We start from the raw sequence: 15,620 nt of genomic DNA, 5'->3' as shown, positions 1-15,620 counted from the left end.
AAAAAAAGCTTTTCTTCCACCAAAGACCTTTACGGGAAGCTGAAATCCCATCGGTTGAAGCCTCCCAACACTGGGAAGCTTTCCCCATCCTTCCAGGCTTGCCCTGGCAGCTGCCTTTCCCTCTCTTGAAAAGTTCCCTTAAACAAAGTGGGGATTTGCATATCACAGCAGAACCCCATCTCGGGATGTCCCCGATTTGCATTCGAGGTGGCTGCAAGCAGCAATGCTCCGAAGGGACGAATAAACCAACGAGATAAAAAAGAAAAGAAAATAAAACATTACACAAGGTTTTACCCTTCTGTTGGCTCCTAAAGAAAGAAAGCCCCATTAAAGAGCTGTCACTGTTTTAATTCCAGTTTTCCTACAGGGATATGATCCCATTCCCTTCTCCAAAAGATAAAGCAACTCGTCTGATAGAAATATTGGCTGCTTGGTGTGCGTGGGTCTTTTTTTTTTCCCCTTTCTTTTTTTTTCCTCTCTTTTTTTTTTTTTTTTTTTTTTTTGTTAGAAGTGAACAGGAACTGAACCTTGAACTTCATTTACCCTTTGAACTCGTTACCTTTAAACAAAATTCCCCATGCTTTCCCTCTTCAAACAAATTTCATCACAATTACAGTCCCTTCCACTTCGCTTAAAGATATATAATCATTGACTTGACCTAATTACCTGGTGCAGGCCTTTCTCTACAAGGTGAAAGCCATATTGGTGTGAACAGAAGCTGACCCCTGTATTCTCGATACCCCAATTTTATTCTAATTATTGTATAGAAGGTTTTCCATCTTCCTCTGTCCTCCTATTCCCTCCCCCCAGATGCTATTCTGTCGCTGGTGTGTTCAGCGATGCCCTTTGGGTTTTGAGCTGCCTGGAGACAGGCTGCAAAATCCATCTCGTGAAAAGAACGGGGGATTTTCAAGCCTCCCCAGTTCAATAGGGAGCCAAGAGACTGAGGTCTACAAAAGAAGGCTGAGCAGCATCTCACAAGCAACCCTGACCCCCCTGTGCAGGCTGCACCCCACACTGCAGACCCCTCCAAGGAGTCTGGGATGTTTGAATTAAAAGCTTTAACGCAGCAGGGAACCCAAATTCTGACACGGAGATTGAAGCCAATGCCTACTGGAACTCCAGCGTGGAGGACAAAAGCACTGAGCATCGGGGTGCTGGATGGCCCCACCGTCCCCTGTCCCTCCAGACCCAAGCAAGGAGGGAGCCAAGGTCATCCAGCTGCCAAAAAGATGGGTGTTCTCAGACAGATGATAGCTCAGATTCAATAGAACCCATATGGCAAATCCAGGACTTACGTGCACATCATGGCTATTTTCTCAACCCTCAATTCACCCTCTCAAACTGTGTTTGCTCCATCATTAGGTGTGCTGGAGGCAAATCACTTCGCACTGTAACCACATCTCCATTATCCCCTGTCCTGACTCTTTGCCTATTTGAACTGCGAGCTCTTCAGAGCTATAAATTGGTGCAAAAGAGCTTTGATACTGTGGTTGTACCACAAAACATCACTGTAACAATTAAATTATCTTGCAGAAGAGTAGGACAAGTCTGTTGTGCCCTCTTCTATAAGGCTGAGCTTCACTGCGGTTCTCCAGCTTATCCATAGGTGCTTTTTTTTTCCCCATTAAAAATAACACTAAGTTGCAATGAAAGGAACTTCCCACCTCCGTCCTAATACTTTCTGATAGCATTCACAGACAATGCGAGGCTTCAATTACCTCTGCAATTCAAGATGCTTTCTCTTATTCTTTAAAACCACCAGGAAAAATCCAACAAACCCAGCTCCGACGTTAATAAAGAGTCGCCGCGATTGACAAGCAGGGTCACTGAGAAATGGCACCTCCCTAACCTTTGCATTTGTCTTGGGTAATTGAAAAATAATTAGCAATTGCAAAAGGGTTCAATACCTAAGAGTAAACAAAGGGAAAAGGGTTACCCTAAGTCACGGTCCCATGGCCCGGGGCAGAGTGGTTTCTCATCCGCAAGGTGAGCATCCCCCCCTGACAAATGAGCCAAGGGCAGACAGGAAGCCAGGGGGAGGGCAGGTGCCTGGGGTCACCCGGAGCTGCTCTGTGCATTCACATCCCTTCCTGCTCTCTCCAGTTTTATCAGCATCCTAACAAAAGGAGAAGCAGAGACAGAAGGAGCCAACGCCGAAGAGCGCAGATAGGTGGTGCGCAAAGCCCGGCTCTGTGTCAGAGGTAGTGCAGCCATTTGTTATGGTCTCTTGGCAAGAAAGGCCATGCTCAGATGCCCTGGAGCTCCACTGTAATAAATAGACAGTGAAGATTAAAGGAGCAAATCCTACCACCTGCCCCAAGCCTGAACCCACAGATTTAGCATACTGGGGTACCCAAGAGGGATGGAGGCTTTGTAGGCGACAGAGCTATAGCCATTTTATGGCATTTTTGCAACCTCAGGGCTTGTGCGTGTGCCCCTCGCTCCCCTGCTGCTCCGTGAACCCGGGGCTGAGCAGGAGGACCAGGGGGAGGGGAGCACAGCACCGTCCCAGTCCTGGTCATGGGATCAAACCCAGGAGCCAGAACCCAGCCGCCATGCTCTGCACTATTGTCCTCCTCTTCCCAGAGTTCTTTGATCAGCAGCAAGTTTGCATATCAAAGAAAAGAAGCAAAAGAGAATATTCAGCTACTGATACTGTCTGGCCTTCCTTTCCCTTGGCAGAGCTGGCGAGTTTTCCACCGTAAAAGTGGGCTCGTTTTCCAGTCATCTTGCTTTACTTTTCTGTTGTTGGGTTGGGGTTTTTATCTTCAAGTATGAGTGGGTTTGCAAGACCTCAACTATAAAACTGATGCATTTCTGATCCACTCATTCAAATTCCATTTGAAAAGAAAAAGGTACCAAAAATGTCCTCGATTCCAAATAAGATGCATTTTTTCCCCAGTATTAATTGATGCATCCAGTCAAGCAGAGCGAGCAGACCCAGGAAGGCACTCAAAGCAGATGTAGAATTTCCACTTAACAGTTGGAAATAAAGCACCTTTAAATCAACCTTGACAGAAAGCAAACTGGAAACCCATCTTAGGAGGAGTGTCACCACCCCGATGTCCACTAGATGACAAATGTGGCGAAATGTTGGCAGCAAAGAATTCTCACCCACTTGGGAGATGCCATTACAACTCAAAGGAGCAGAAGTCGTGCACTTCTCCATCAGATATTGCTCAGGTAAGCACCAGCTTTCCTACATCAGCTCTAGGACGTGGGTGTGAGCACAGAACAGGACAGACAGATATACCCCTGTACGAAAGTTCTACACTTCCAAGCTGTGCCTTCCTTCCCACCAATCTCCATTTGCATGAAGTCTTTGAGGAATGACAATAACAGAGTTCCTGAGTGTAACAAACCATCGGCCATCCCTTCTAATCAAAGCAGATAGATAAGAGAAGGGGGAGAGGGCAATAATCCAAGGTAGCACCCAAATTTAAAAACACACCACCAAGGTGAAGCTGAAAAACGCTCTCACAAATCTCACGTCACGCTCATAAAATAACAGACCAGATTAAAAACTGAAAAGGGAGTCAATTACCTTATGAGCACCTAGACAATAATTGCCTTCGTGGCAACAAGCAACCTTTGGGTTTGCAAAGAGGGAATGACCTCAGGCACATATGGTCAGCCTTTCTGATCAAGCCACAAAATTAGCAGACGGAGGGTAATGTGGGAGATGCAATATATCTGGAGACTTTACTGAGCGTTTGATGCGGTGCCACAGCAAATCTCACTGAAAAAAAAAAAAAAAAAATTAATTTCCCTCCTCTCGGATAGAAGCAATCGTCACAGGCTGAAAATTGGCCCAAGGGCCACAGACAAAAGCTGCTGATAAATGGCTTTGCGTCACGTGGGGGAGAAGCGTCTGTGTTGGGGTACTGCAGGGTATCAGTCCCCATTTTATCTAAGGCAAGTAAACAGTCCATTAATTCAGTGAGCAGGAAGATACTAAATTAGGTGGTAATGCAAATATCAAGTGAAAGCAGAGGAAATAATAGTAGGGGACATTGAGAGGTTAGGCATACAGATAGAACAATAAAACGAGGTTCAAGTCACTAAAGAATAAACCAGGGTAACACAAGAAAAAAAAAAAAAAGATAATTTACTGCACATTCAGCACTGGAGGATGTTCTGTTTTACCACTGGGGATGGCAGTCTCTGTCCCTGTCTGTGCATCCCCCCAAAGGAGGTGAGAAAATGGGTCTGAGTTGAGCTTAGCAGCCAGCACACTTGGGCCAGAAGTATATTAAAATTCAAATCTCAAAGCTCATGGCACATCAGTTTTGTAACCCTCACTACGCGACATGCACAGCACTGATACTTAAGGATATAAATACTTAGTGAGCAGTTCTTGAATAAGGCTTAAGGAGGCAAGAGTTAGGGTAGATTGGAAAGCTTCACTGACCCAAAGATCACTCCTGCAGATGCCCACAGCCTTTGGGGGACAGCAGAGTTCTGTCCTTTTGGGTAACCAAGAGCAGGTAAAGCAGAAGGATGAGCTATGAGAGGTGGACAGGACAACCCTACATCCCTACACTGACCCCACCAACCTGAGCACTCCAAATCTTCAAGGAAACGTCACCCCTATCGCACACATCTCCCCACACACCCCATGCATCAGGTGGTTATCAGGGGAGGGAGAGCATTCCCAGGATCTGGAAGGAGTTTAGAGAGCATTGGGAGCTTCACTCCACTAAATTTTGTCCTCCCTTGGATGCTGGGACTTCTCTGCCCGTCTGCCAGCCCCTCCAGGCATCTCCTTTGGGAGCATTAGGTCGCTTCGGCACCAAATGCCTTTGCCCCAGATACTATATATTTAAAATTAAAAAAAACTTCTGATTTCTTCCCCCCAAAATTCCATTATTTTTTGCCACGCTTTGATCCTCTGCAGACCACCTATATGTACAGCAGATGGCCAAGCCTCATTACTAAATACAAAACAGCTCTTTGGCCAGAGAATCCACACAAGGTGCTCGGGGCTCCCAGGAACAAAGATGCCATTCCCAACCTGGGTCAAATGGGTTGCACTCCACATCAGCCCCAGCTCTGTGGGAATCGTGCCTTCCACTCCGATGACTGAATCTCACTGCAAAACCACTCGAATGCTCTCCTACTCCTTGGGTCGCCTTTGGGTTTGTCTGGGTGAGGAAGTCAAGGTTTCTTCCTCCAAAGGCCACCCTGAGTTCTATGGAGGTGCCACACTGAGGGTAACTCGGTTAAACACACAGCCTTGGGCGATGGGAGGAATTAATCCATCTGCCCGAGTGTTTGTGCAAGCACACAGTCAGGGTGGGGAGAGGAACAGCAGCAATTCACCAATTTCCAACAGCAGCTCCCACTTAAACCTACGAGTGCAGGGAGAAAAAATAGTGGCGAAGCTTCGTAACCAAATAAAGAGAGCTGTGAGCTCAATAACAGGCATTATCCTATGGCAAAGATTTTGTTATTGTTGAGTACTGATTCCTTTATCTCTCGGAGACAATCAACCTTCAGCCAGGGGAGTCTAACCTTAAAACCCCATAACTCAATTTTACATAGCGTTAAAGTTTGGGGGGACATTTGTCAGCGCCGGAGCTGATAAAATCAGTCTGGAGGACCCCAGAACAAAGAGCAGTGGGTGAAGAGCGTGTCACCTCAGCACACATTCGTTTCCTTGATGAACAAGGAGCTATTAGTTGGTGAGAAAGCATTATCAGGTTGAAGGATGGTGCTGATTGTTTCGGCTGCTCTTCCCACATGCTGGCTTAGAGCTGCCAGTCCCAGCGTCTGCTTGGCATCCCATAGGCTGTGCCCCAGTGCATGCAGGTATCAGCCCAGCAGCACAGCCCAAGAATCAGCACGGATACACCACCCCTTTCAGCTGCCAGCTTGCTCAGAGGGTTCAACAATAAAAGTTTTGCTTGTTTCAAGAAGCGCTTCATCATTGGATGCCTTCAACAGAGCTCCTCCAAATGACACGTGCGCATCAACATGGCAATGCCCTCCTGCAAAATGACAGTGCCAAGCACCAGCAGACCCCCTCTGCTTCTGCTGGAGAAGAAGCCAGCTGGGTGAAGCTCTGTTTCATCCCTTACACTGATAGGAGAAATGAAAGAAATGCAAGGAAAAAAAAAAGAAAGAAAGAAAAAAAAAAGGCTTCTTCCTCCTTTTCCTCCCTCCAGTTGTCCCTTAAAACGTTTCACTTTGGAATTTATTATAAGCAGACTTTAAATTAAATTCTCCAGGACAGTGGCTTTATTTTTTGCATGCAGTGATTTTCAGCGCTACATCAACCTGAGTAATAACTTAATGTATTCCCCATGGCTCACACCGAACCAAATATTCACGTACGTGCTTAAGTCACAATGAAGTCAGCAGTAGCTGAGCATGTGTTAATGTGTGTATATATAGCAAGGGCTTTTATTGCTGTCCAGACCATTTCTCTCAGCTGGGATTTTCGTACTTCAGGACTCGTTAGTGAGCTCAGATTGGTCCTGCAATGTACCATTGTAGCTCCCACGAGCAGTTCCAGCCAGGTGAGCACACAATACCTAACCCTGTCTGTGGGATGAAGCTGTTTTATCCCATCCATGTAGCGTGCAGAATGGGGAAAGCCCATGTTCTGCTGGCTCATGCGTCCACTTGTCCTACAGCTGTGTCCCATGCAGAAAGGGAAGTTCACCCTGGTTTCAGACAATCCACCTTGCCATTAGGAAGAGCCCGCCCCTGCCAACTATGTCATTATGCTCAAAATTCTAGCAAGCAAAATATCAAAACCAACATCTTTGCCAAGCTGAAACCTACCCTTGCAATTATCTCAGCCTGAGCATCTCTGACCCTCTTTCCTTTTGCAGTACATGGGCTCACACTGAGATGCTCTGCCCCCTAGCAATGCAGGAAGCTGAAATTGCTTTCTTTAAGAACGAGCAGAACAGGAGATGTGATGAAGTTCCACCCCGACACTTCGTCAACGTTACATTTCTTGCCTATCGATCCCTCTGCCGGGGAGAGAATATAGAGACACAAAACGCCTCAGATTTACATCCTCATGAATAAAAAAGGCCTTTAAGAGGCGGGTGTGTGATCCCAGCCCCCCCCAGCTGTAACCCACACCTCCATAATTCACATGGGTCTGACACAGGGATGCTCAGTTTGCCATAAGAGAAGGTTGAGACAGTTCCTAGAGCTCACTGAGCCCCACTGAAATAACCCACAGGCTGAGGGCACTGCCTGCTGCAGTCATCACTCAATGCCCCTTGCTTGCCTATGCTCTATCAAGCATCTTACCAAAAAATCCCAATAACACCTCATTGTGAAGGGCTGTCCTCCAGGCATGGAAAGCACATCTATCCATTTGATCCCGTGCTTACAAAACAATCAGAAGAAAAAAAAAAAAAGAAAAAAAAAAAACTTTAATTATGCTTTCCCCTGTTGACAAGGAGTGGAGAAGTAAAGGCTTTTGCTTTGGAAAAGCTGTATTAATAAGTTATTAGCACTGCGCTGAGGTCTACGTAACTTGAGTTATAACTCTTGTCTGAGGTGCCACAGACTCACACTGCTGAGATTTTACGCCACATTTCATAACATTCTGGGTTTTTTTTTTAAGAGCTCTCGCAATAAGGAATCACTGCAGAATCTCAGCTTAAAAACCAAACAAACATCACAGTGGTTAGGATGAAAAAACCCCTTCCAAGCCACAAACCGAGGCATGGAACACCCAAAGGCAAAGACAATCACAACCACGTTGCACTGCATAAAAACAGCTCCTATGTTGACAGCCCTCAGCTGCAAACAGCCACCAGGACCTCGCATCCCATTCAGCTGCAGCAGCCTTCCTCCAGACCCCCTGAGCTCATTAACAGACCCTTGGATCGTCTTCCAAACATCTCAGTTGGGGGAAAAAATGACTCTGAGCTGAAAATGAGCACCCATAGATGTGTGGGCTCAGGTGGGTGCCCTCAGGAGCACCATCTGCAGCACATCGTGCCCAGCTGATGGGAGCAACCACAACACAGAGTTGACTTCCTATTACTCACATGACAGTTTGCTGCAGCTGTAAAATCCCAAAGGACAACGTGAAGCCACTTTGGGTTGCTTGGTTTTAAAATGAAAGCTGGAAATCTTGGTGGCATTACTCTTACCTCTGCTCATTTGCTCCAAAGGTCTGAGCTCTCCTGTGTAACACTCCCAGTTATTTTGGCAGCCCACCCTCCTCCTCTCCACCCCACGGCAATGACCCTTCATACAAAGGTGAGCAGAGTTGCTCTGCATAAAACACAGCCAAACCTTTTGACCACAGTACCATTCTGAGGACTGATGTGCACAGTGCCAGAGACGTCACCACACTGGGTTTGAACGTACAGATGTTATGATGCATTCAGAAAATGATAATTCAAAGAATGGGAGCCTTAAGGAAGCCCAATTTCTTTCTGTCGCACAGCATCAGTACACATCAGTATTATTTTTGAGAAACTCATTCATTCCGTGGATTTTTGCCTGTTCTCCTCTCTTCAACAAAACTCCCATCCAGACCTACAGGCAGTCCTGGTACAGAATTGATGTCCTGCAAAACTGTGACCCAGCTGTGCTTTAAGCCCTGTCTCCACGGGATGATGCCCAAGGAAAGGAGCCACAAGGGATGCCTGTCAGACCATTTCCAAAGCGTTTCTTTTGCTGTTTCATCAAGTACATCAACAGCAAGTTTATAACAACACAGTCAGAAGCAACAAAGGACATGTCTGGACATTGGGGAGACAGGGATAATTGCTTCTAATGGGATTTTAAAAGCAAAAAAATATATATAAAGCTTTCAACCTGTAAAAGGCACTCATCTGTGGACATTCCGGGTTTGATCCATACAGGCTATTGAACCTGCAGACACTCAGAATTTCTGCAACAGTCAGGTTCTTAGTCTGCATTTTATTTCATGCAGTTTTTAAGGGAAATCATACCCAAACTTCAGTAGCATTGGAGCTGGCAGCTCGCCGGGCTGTGGCTCGAGCTGCCTGTGCCATGCCAGCCCTGAGCCCGCTGCCCACACATGTGGCCACCCTGTGCCTCCCCAGCACCGCAGCTTGGGGAAGAAAAACCACAATTTCCACTTCGGCTTTGGAAAAAAAAAACAAAACTGTGCCATTTTTGAGCCAACCCAAGGGTGTCGCTCAGCCCACGTCGTGCTGCCAAAACCCACTGCTCATGCTCCTGCAGCGGTAAAAAAGAAATCTCGCAAAACAACCTGTTTGATTTGCTCGTTTCTTTCCGGACAGCCGTTTATTTCAAGGTCAAGGTTCAAATGAAAGAAAAAAAAAAAAAAAAGAAAAAAAAACACAACCAACATCGCGACAGACCGACTGACCGCACGTCCAACCCACTCCCGGACGGCACTTCACCTCCGCGCCACCAGGGGGCGCTGCGGAACTCCGCCAGCCGACAGCGAGCGCCCTGCAGGCGGGGTGGGCGGCGGACCCCGAGGTTGGGATCGCTGTCCCCAGAGCCCCCAACAGAAACACGTAGGAAATAAGGGGGGGAATTAAGAGCAGAAGGTGTAGCTGCGTGCGCACGGATTGTCTGGAAGCCGGGAAGCACGCACGGTTCAGAGCATTGAATGGTTCGGTGGTGCTGAATAGCATCAAAGGAAAACCTGACACCCGAAGGCAAACGCTTGGTGCGTGCTAGGGATGCGTGGAGGCCAGCAGGGACAAGGCAGCAACTTCCAAGAGAGCTTTGCAGCCTCATCCCCTGCATTTCCAGGCTGGCTTGCCAAGCCCTTCTTGCAGAGAACACAAAACTCGCTGCAGGATTTTCCCCACCCAGTCACATGTAACAGAAGGCCAAGCAGGAGCAAATAGGGCCTCTCCAGGATGCAAACAGGTTTAAGAAGTAAATCAAAGATGCATCACCTCTTCACAGTTTCTCATCCCTCCCTCCCCCCAACCTTCAGTATCACAGTTCCATTTTATCCTGGCCCCCTCTGCCCCAAGCCACTGGGGCGCAGCGATGGACCATCTCACCTACTGCCCTCCACAGCTTTTAAGACAGAAGCCATTTTTTAGCAGGTCTTTAAGAAGCAAAGGGCGTCTTTGCCAAAGGATTTGATTTTCAGACGCTCAGAACTTCGACATTTTAAAAACACACACGCAGAAGTGGATGAGCTGCTTGTCTGCCCACAGACACGATGGAAAAATCTTGCAAGTCAGAGCCGAGATTTCTTACCACGGAGACCATGCCTAACAGAACCCGTAAAGCACACTCCTGTCACTGTGAGTTATGCTCCCTTCCTAACATACACCTCTGTTATACCAATATATGGTTGCTCCTCTCCTGGTGACACCAGCAGCACAGGGGCTGCAGTGCCCACAACCCCCAGCTCCATGTGATGCTCTGACATGGGGCGAATCATTTAGCTGCTGCCTCAGTGTCCCTCCAGTGAGGCATCATTGGCTTTGTTATGATAGGAGCTAAAGAGCCGAGGGGAAGGAAAAAAAAAAAAAAAAAGAAAAGAACAAACAAACAAAACCGATAAAGCAATATCTAAAAGTGCTAAATGTTAAAGCTGCAGCCTCTCCAGCCCCTCAGGAAGCGATACCTTACGCTCAGGAAAACTAAATCACAGAACACTGGCAGACTTAGCAATCTATCCATTTAAAAGAAAACATTTTCTGAAAAGTCTTCCGTGGTCTGAGCAGAGTACATTACGTGGGAAGTGTCTCATCAGAAATACTTCTCATTATGGCAGTACTTTGTGCTTCTACTTTGAGCTTCGCAGCCTCCCAGCACTGTACAAACATTAGCTTCTTAATCACTCATTAGGGACAATCCTACAGAGCAGGGCCATGCCTCATTGAGTAAAGTCATCCCCAACTCACACAGCCCCTCTTGCTCCCTCCAGAGACAACTTGAAAGGATCTCTGATTCCCAACACGAGTTCAGAGCAAGGAAGGAGAAGTCTGTGCAGAATGGAAGTGAACAGTGGTGGCTTTGCTGTTCCCAAACTCCCCTGTTTTTTGCAGCAAAGAGCATCAGCCCAGCCAGAGGGATCTGTTTCCACTGAAGCCTTGAATTAATAACACTGGGGAGTTCACAGAATAGCTTGGGTTGGAATGGACCATAAAGATCACCCAGAATCCAGCTTTTCTTTTCCTTCAGCCTTACTGTTCCAGACTGCCAACAGTCTGAATCCAATCAGCCAAAATTGTCCAACTTTCATCTAAAATGAACACACACAAAGCCCATAACTCCCTGACATTCAGTGCTCTTATCAATTCCCAAGAACCAACACCTCATTTCAATGTAACTGCACTCAAAGCCAGTTTCACCCCCCCCTTTCTTTTTGTTACATGCATTTTTTTTCTCTGTTATCCACCTCCTGGCCATTCACCCCCACTTGGGCAGCCTTCCATCCAGCCTGGCATCTCATCTGCGTCTGAAGATCTCCAGTGGTGCCAAGTGTTTGCATACCTCACAAGTGTTATGTCAAACTCTGCCCCTTCGGGCTGCCAAAAACCACCGCTCCAAGTTAGCAAAGCAAATACCTTCTCAGACAAGCTTAATAAACATGCCAGGAGAAAGCCTAGACTTCATGAAGACATTGCTCACCTGATGAGGCTGAGCTCGAGGTCCTCAGCACCCTTTCATGTCCCAATTAGCCCCAACATTCATTATCCCTATCTCACGCTCTCCGTCTGCACGCTGCACGAGCGCATCATTTCAGATGCCTTCAAAGAACTGAACCCAAATTCCACACCTCTTTTCCCAACTATCAGACCAACTTTGTCTCTAACCGGTCTCGATGAAACCATTTTTAATAGCATGAATCAATACTTGTGACAGGTAAGCCTGGTGCTTTGTACAGCACAAGGAAACGAAATGTGGTGCCCATCAGCTCTTATGGCCTCATCCCAAATAAATCCTCGTTGCTCTGCGCTCCTGACTAATGACTACCAATTCATTAGCAAGAGTGGGAGTGGATGTGAAAGAATATATGGGAGCAGGAAGAGGTGGAGAAGAATAGGGAAAGAAGCAGAGAAAATGAAAGGGAAAAAGGATGAGGAGTGGGGAGTAAGAGAGCACTGGGGGAAGTGCATGGGAAGTGAAAGAGGAGGAGGACACAAGATCTGTGGGAAGGAGGAGATTGAGAACCTGAGACCAAAGCAATCAAGCTTTCACTGGGGCCCACAGATAACCCCAGAGAAGACAGAACTGTCTCCACTCTGTAAGCTCCAATTTCAATAGCACAGCACAAATCCATCAGCCCTAAAGCATTGCTCACAAGCAGAGGAGAACATCAAGCAACTCTTTGCTCAGGAAACCTCTGTCTGGCATTGAATGCTCTGGAATATTCCCTTGGCCTCAGTGTGCCAGCTCACCTTCCCTGCTCAGCTGGGAAGAATTCTATGCTATTGGGAAGACAGAGTTCCAAACTCCCAAGCACTACAAGGTCCCAAAAAGGCTTTCCAAACAGAGATAATTTAAATGAGCCTAATTTTCATAAGATGGAAGGAAAGAAGCTATGGGAAGACAACGTGATCCCTCTGAAGCATAAGGATGAGCACCCAAGAAGAAAAGCACCCAGAAGTTGTGTTTTAATTTTGGAAAACACCACCACTTGTCAAATTCTGCTCTTTCCCATCACTGTTGCTCATAGAAAACAGAAGAACCAATTCCAATTTGCTCCAGGATGATCACAGAATACACTGAGCTTCAGCAACACTGCATTCAATTCAGGATTGCAGTGACGTTTTCTCAGCATTGATAAAACAGGCATCAGGCAATAAAAACCAACACCTCCAGTGTTCTGAGATGGATGAGATACGAGTCACACCATTTCCATCTTCTTCACACGACTTTTAAGGGCTAGCAGTGACTTACCATCATCCTGCAGGTCCAATGACAGTGGGACTTCAGATGGCACGGAAGGGGCCAAACTCCAGCTCAGATTTTCATCAGAACTGTCCTGCCCAAAGCTACCGTCGTGCTGATTCTCTCCTAGAAAGAGAGCAGAGCTTCATTTTAGTGAAGATACTGCCAAATCCAAATCATATTTCCCACACTGAGAAGGGTTTCTTCCCGTTTCCAACCTTCCACCGAGGTTCTCTATAAAACCTAAACTCACTTTGGTGGGTAATAAGGCTGGATGAAGCATTCAGGGCCAAGGCAGCTTATTTCTGCTGCAATAGAACCCATGCTGTGTATGTACAGAGTTGGAGGGCACACGAGGATGAGGCTGGAAATGTAAGCTTCTGGCAGTCTAGCCCCAAGGCCTGTCCCAGTCAATGCTCTTGCACTCACCATCCATCTGTAAAAAGGAGATCATGGAATCCTATCACCTCTTTCACTAGAAGAGGAATCCTATATTGTTACTGACGCTGGGTTTTATGCAGAAAGCACTCAGTTACAATAGGAAAAGATGCTAACATGAAACTTTAATGTAAGTGGAGCACATGTAGGCTACATGGAGGAGAAAAGACTGCTGAGCTCAAACAAAGCAAAAAAAGCCATCTTTCAACTTTTTTTTTGCCTTTTTTTTTTTTTTTTTCCTGAATACACACAGCCCAGACTGCTGATAACGGAGGTAAAGACAGCTGGCTCCTCATTCAGCACACAACAAACAGCACCGAAGGTGAGTTTTCAGCTGATGTTAATTGCGTTCAAACAGGAAAAAAAATCTAAGTTCCAAACAAGGTTTATCTTAGCAAACACAGAAACCGTGCCCTGTAGTTTGAATCAAGCACTGATGAAAAGGTAATGAAGGGCTGGAACAGGAGGGTGTCCTCCTCCCACCACCAAGAAATAAGAAAAGTACTGAGGAAGCAGCACTCTTTCCAGCTCTGTGCTTATTTGCTTCCAGCAGCCATCCCAGCACGCAGTCTGATGGAGGAAAAATATATATATTCAGAAAATAGGGAGGTTTAGGTTGGATATTAGGAAGAAGTTCTTCATACAGAGGGTGGTGAGGCACTGGAACAGGTTGCCCAAGGAGGCTGTGGATGCCCCATCCCTGCAGGCATTCAAGGCCAGGCTGGATGTGGCTCTGGGCAGCCTGGGCTGCTGGTTGGTGACCCTGCACACAGCAGGGGGTTGGGACTGATGATCATTGAGGTCCTTTTCAACCCAGGCCATTCTATCATTCTATGAAAAAAACTTTTGGAAAGGGCGTCGTTCAGCACCTGCATTACCAACCTCTTCCCACACCAAGAAGAAAGCTGCAGGTCCCCAACCCAAAAGGGCAGGCTGCAAATCCTGCTGCACGATCACACCTAAGTGGGAGTTGCACTGCAGAGATCTTCCATCCTTGCACTACATGCACGCATTCTAACGAGCAGCCTTCCTACGTGCCATGCTGCAGTGTTGTGGGCCTGATTATTTGCAGCACTGCAACAATAGCAGCATTGCAAGACAGCTCCTGTGAACCCAATTCAGCCTGAATCCCTTAAAAGAACCAAGCAAACTGCACTGTAGCGCTCCAGGCTTTTCAAGCCAACACCGAGGTAACAGGTGTTCCCCTATAACGAGGTACAGGTGCAGCATTATTGTGATAATGAGCAAACTGTTTATGGTTTCTGAATAGCAGGAGCAGCACGGCACGGTGCAGCCACACTGGGGAGGAGCAGCTCATGCATTGAAGCGTGGCTGCAGCGCATTGCTTGGAACAAGGACCCGGGCAGCAAAGTTACCTGCAAGAATAAGTCACTGCCTTTAACATCAGGAGTAGTTGCTGCATGCATAAACCATGTGTAAGCATTAAGCCACAGGTCTCTGTTTTGGCAGAACGGTTCTCAGATGTGAAATAACAGAGAGGAGGGCTTGTCACCACTGATAGGATGTGCTCTTCCTTGCAGCAGGCTCACTTTCTGCACACAGGAGTGCACACCAGGCTTTCACACATTGCAGTAACCCACTCAAGAATGCAGAGGCTGCAGAATGTACATACAAGGCAGTGCCAAGCCCAGCAGGGCTCCAAACCATGAGCGACTGCAACACAAAGGCATTCTGTTTGCTTTAGCATTAGGAATACTTTTAAACTGCTTTAGAGCTGCAACACCAAAAATCAACAAATGCTCTGCACACAGCCACTCAGTGCGAGTTACAAAGGAAAGGAACAAGGATTTGTTTTGCAAACTTTCGTGCTTTCATCTCCTTTTCCATTAAGTTTATGGAGCAGCAACAGCAAGTTGAGTCCAAGCAGAAAAAATAACCAACAACTTGTCAGGGGCCAAGCTATTGTTTTGAACGGAGGAAAAAAAAAAAAAAAACCTCATTAGCTTTTAATGAAAACACGGGGAATAAAAACCAAATAGCACAGAACTCCAGCAAATAATTACCCTGCACCTGACGCAGAGCTGCTCTATCTTCCCACTCAGATCCTCAGCAAAACCCCCCAACTCATTGTGCTTCGGAGCATGAACAACTGCAAGACTGACTCCAAGGGGGAAGAGCGAGAGGTTCCTTGGCCTTACACCTCATCCTGGGGTCCCCTGGCACTGCTTGGCTACTCCTGAGTGTGCTCAGTGCCTTTTCTTGCTTTGTGATTGTCGTGGCACAGGGAAGATAGGAAAGATGGGGAAGGGAGGAAAAGGGGGAAGGAAGGAAGGAAAGCCATCATTCAGCTGCCTGATGTTTTCTGTGGAAACAGC

General features: G+C 46.8%; 1 protein-coding gene across 4 annotated transcripts in view; it reads right to left on the bottom strand.

Annotated features, from left to right (window-relative positions):
- The window catches only part of SKAP1 (src kinase associated phosphoprotein 1), a 126,031-nt gene that overhangs the window by 86,327 nt on the left and 24,084 nt on the right, over positions 1-15,620 (bottom strand). For all 4 annotated transcript variants that reach the window (XM_085211061.1, XM_085211063.1, XM_085211065.1 and 1 more), the window contains exon 4: positions 12,856-12,972. In XM_085211061.1, coding sequence (XP_085067187.1) covers positions 12,856-12,972 — 117 coding nt within the window. The remainder of the gene's footprint in view (positions 1-12,855; positions 12,973-15,620) is intronic.

Source organism: Meleagris gallopavo, chromosome 29 (assembly GCF_905368555.1).
Source record: "Meleagris gallopavo chromosome 29, MGAL_WU_HG_1.1, whole genome shotgun sequence".
NCBI classification, from domain to species: domain Eukaryota; kingdom Metazoa; phylum Chordata; class Aves; order Galliformes; family Phasianidae; genus Meleagris; species Meleagris gallopavo.
The sequence above is the reverse complement of the archived record's forward strand: the minus strand, read 5'-3'. Positions and strand labels throughout refer to the sequence as shown.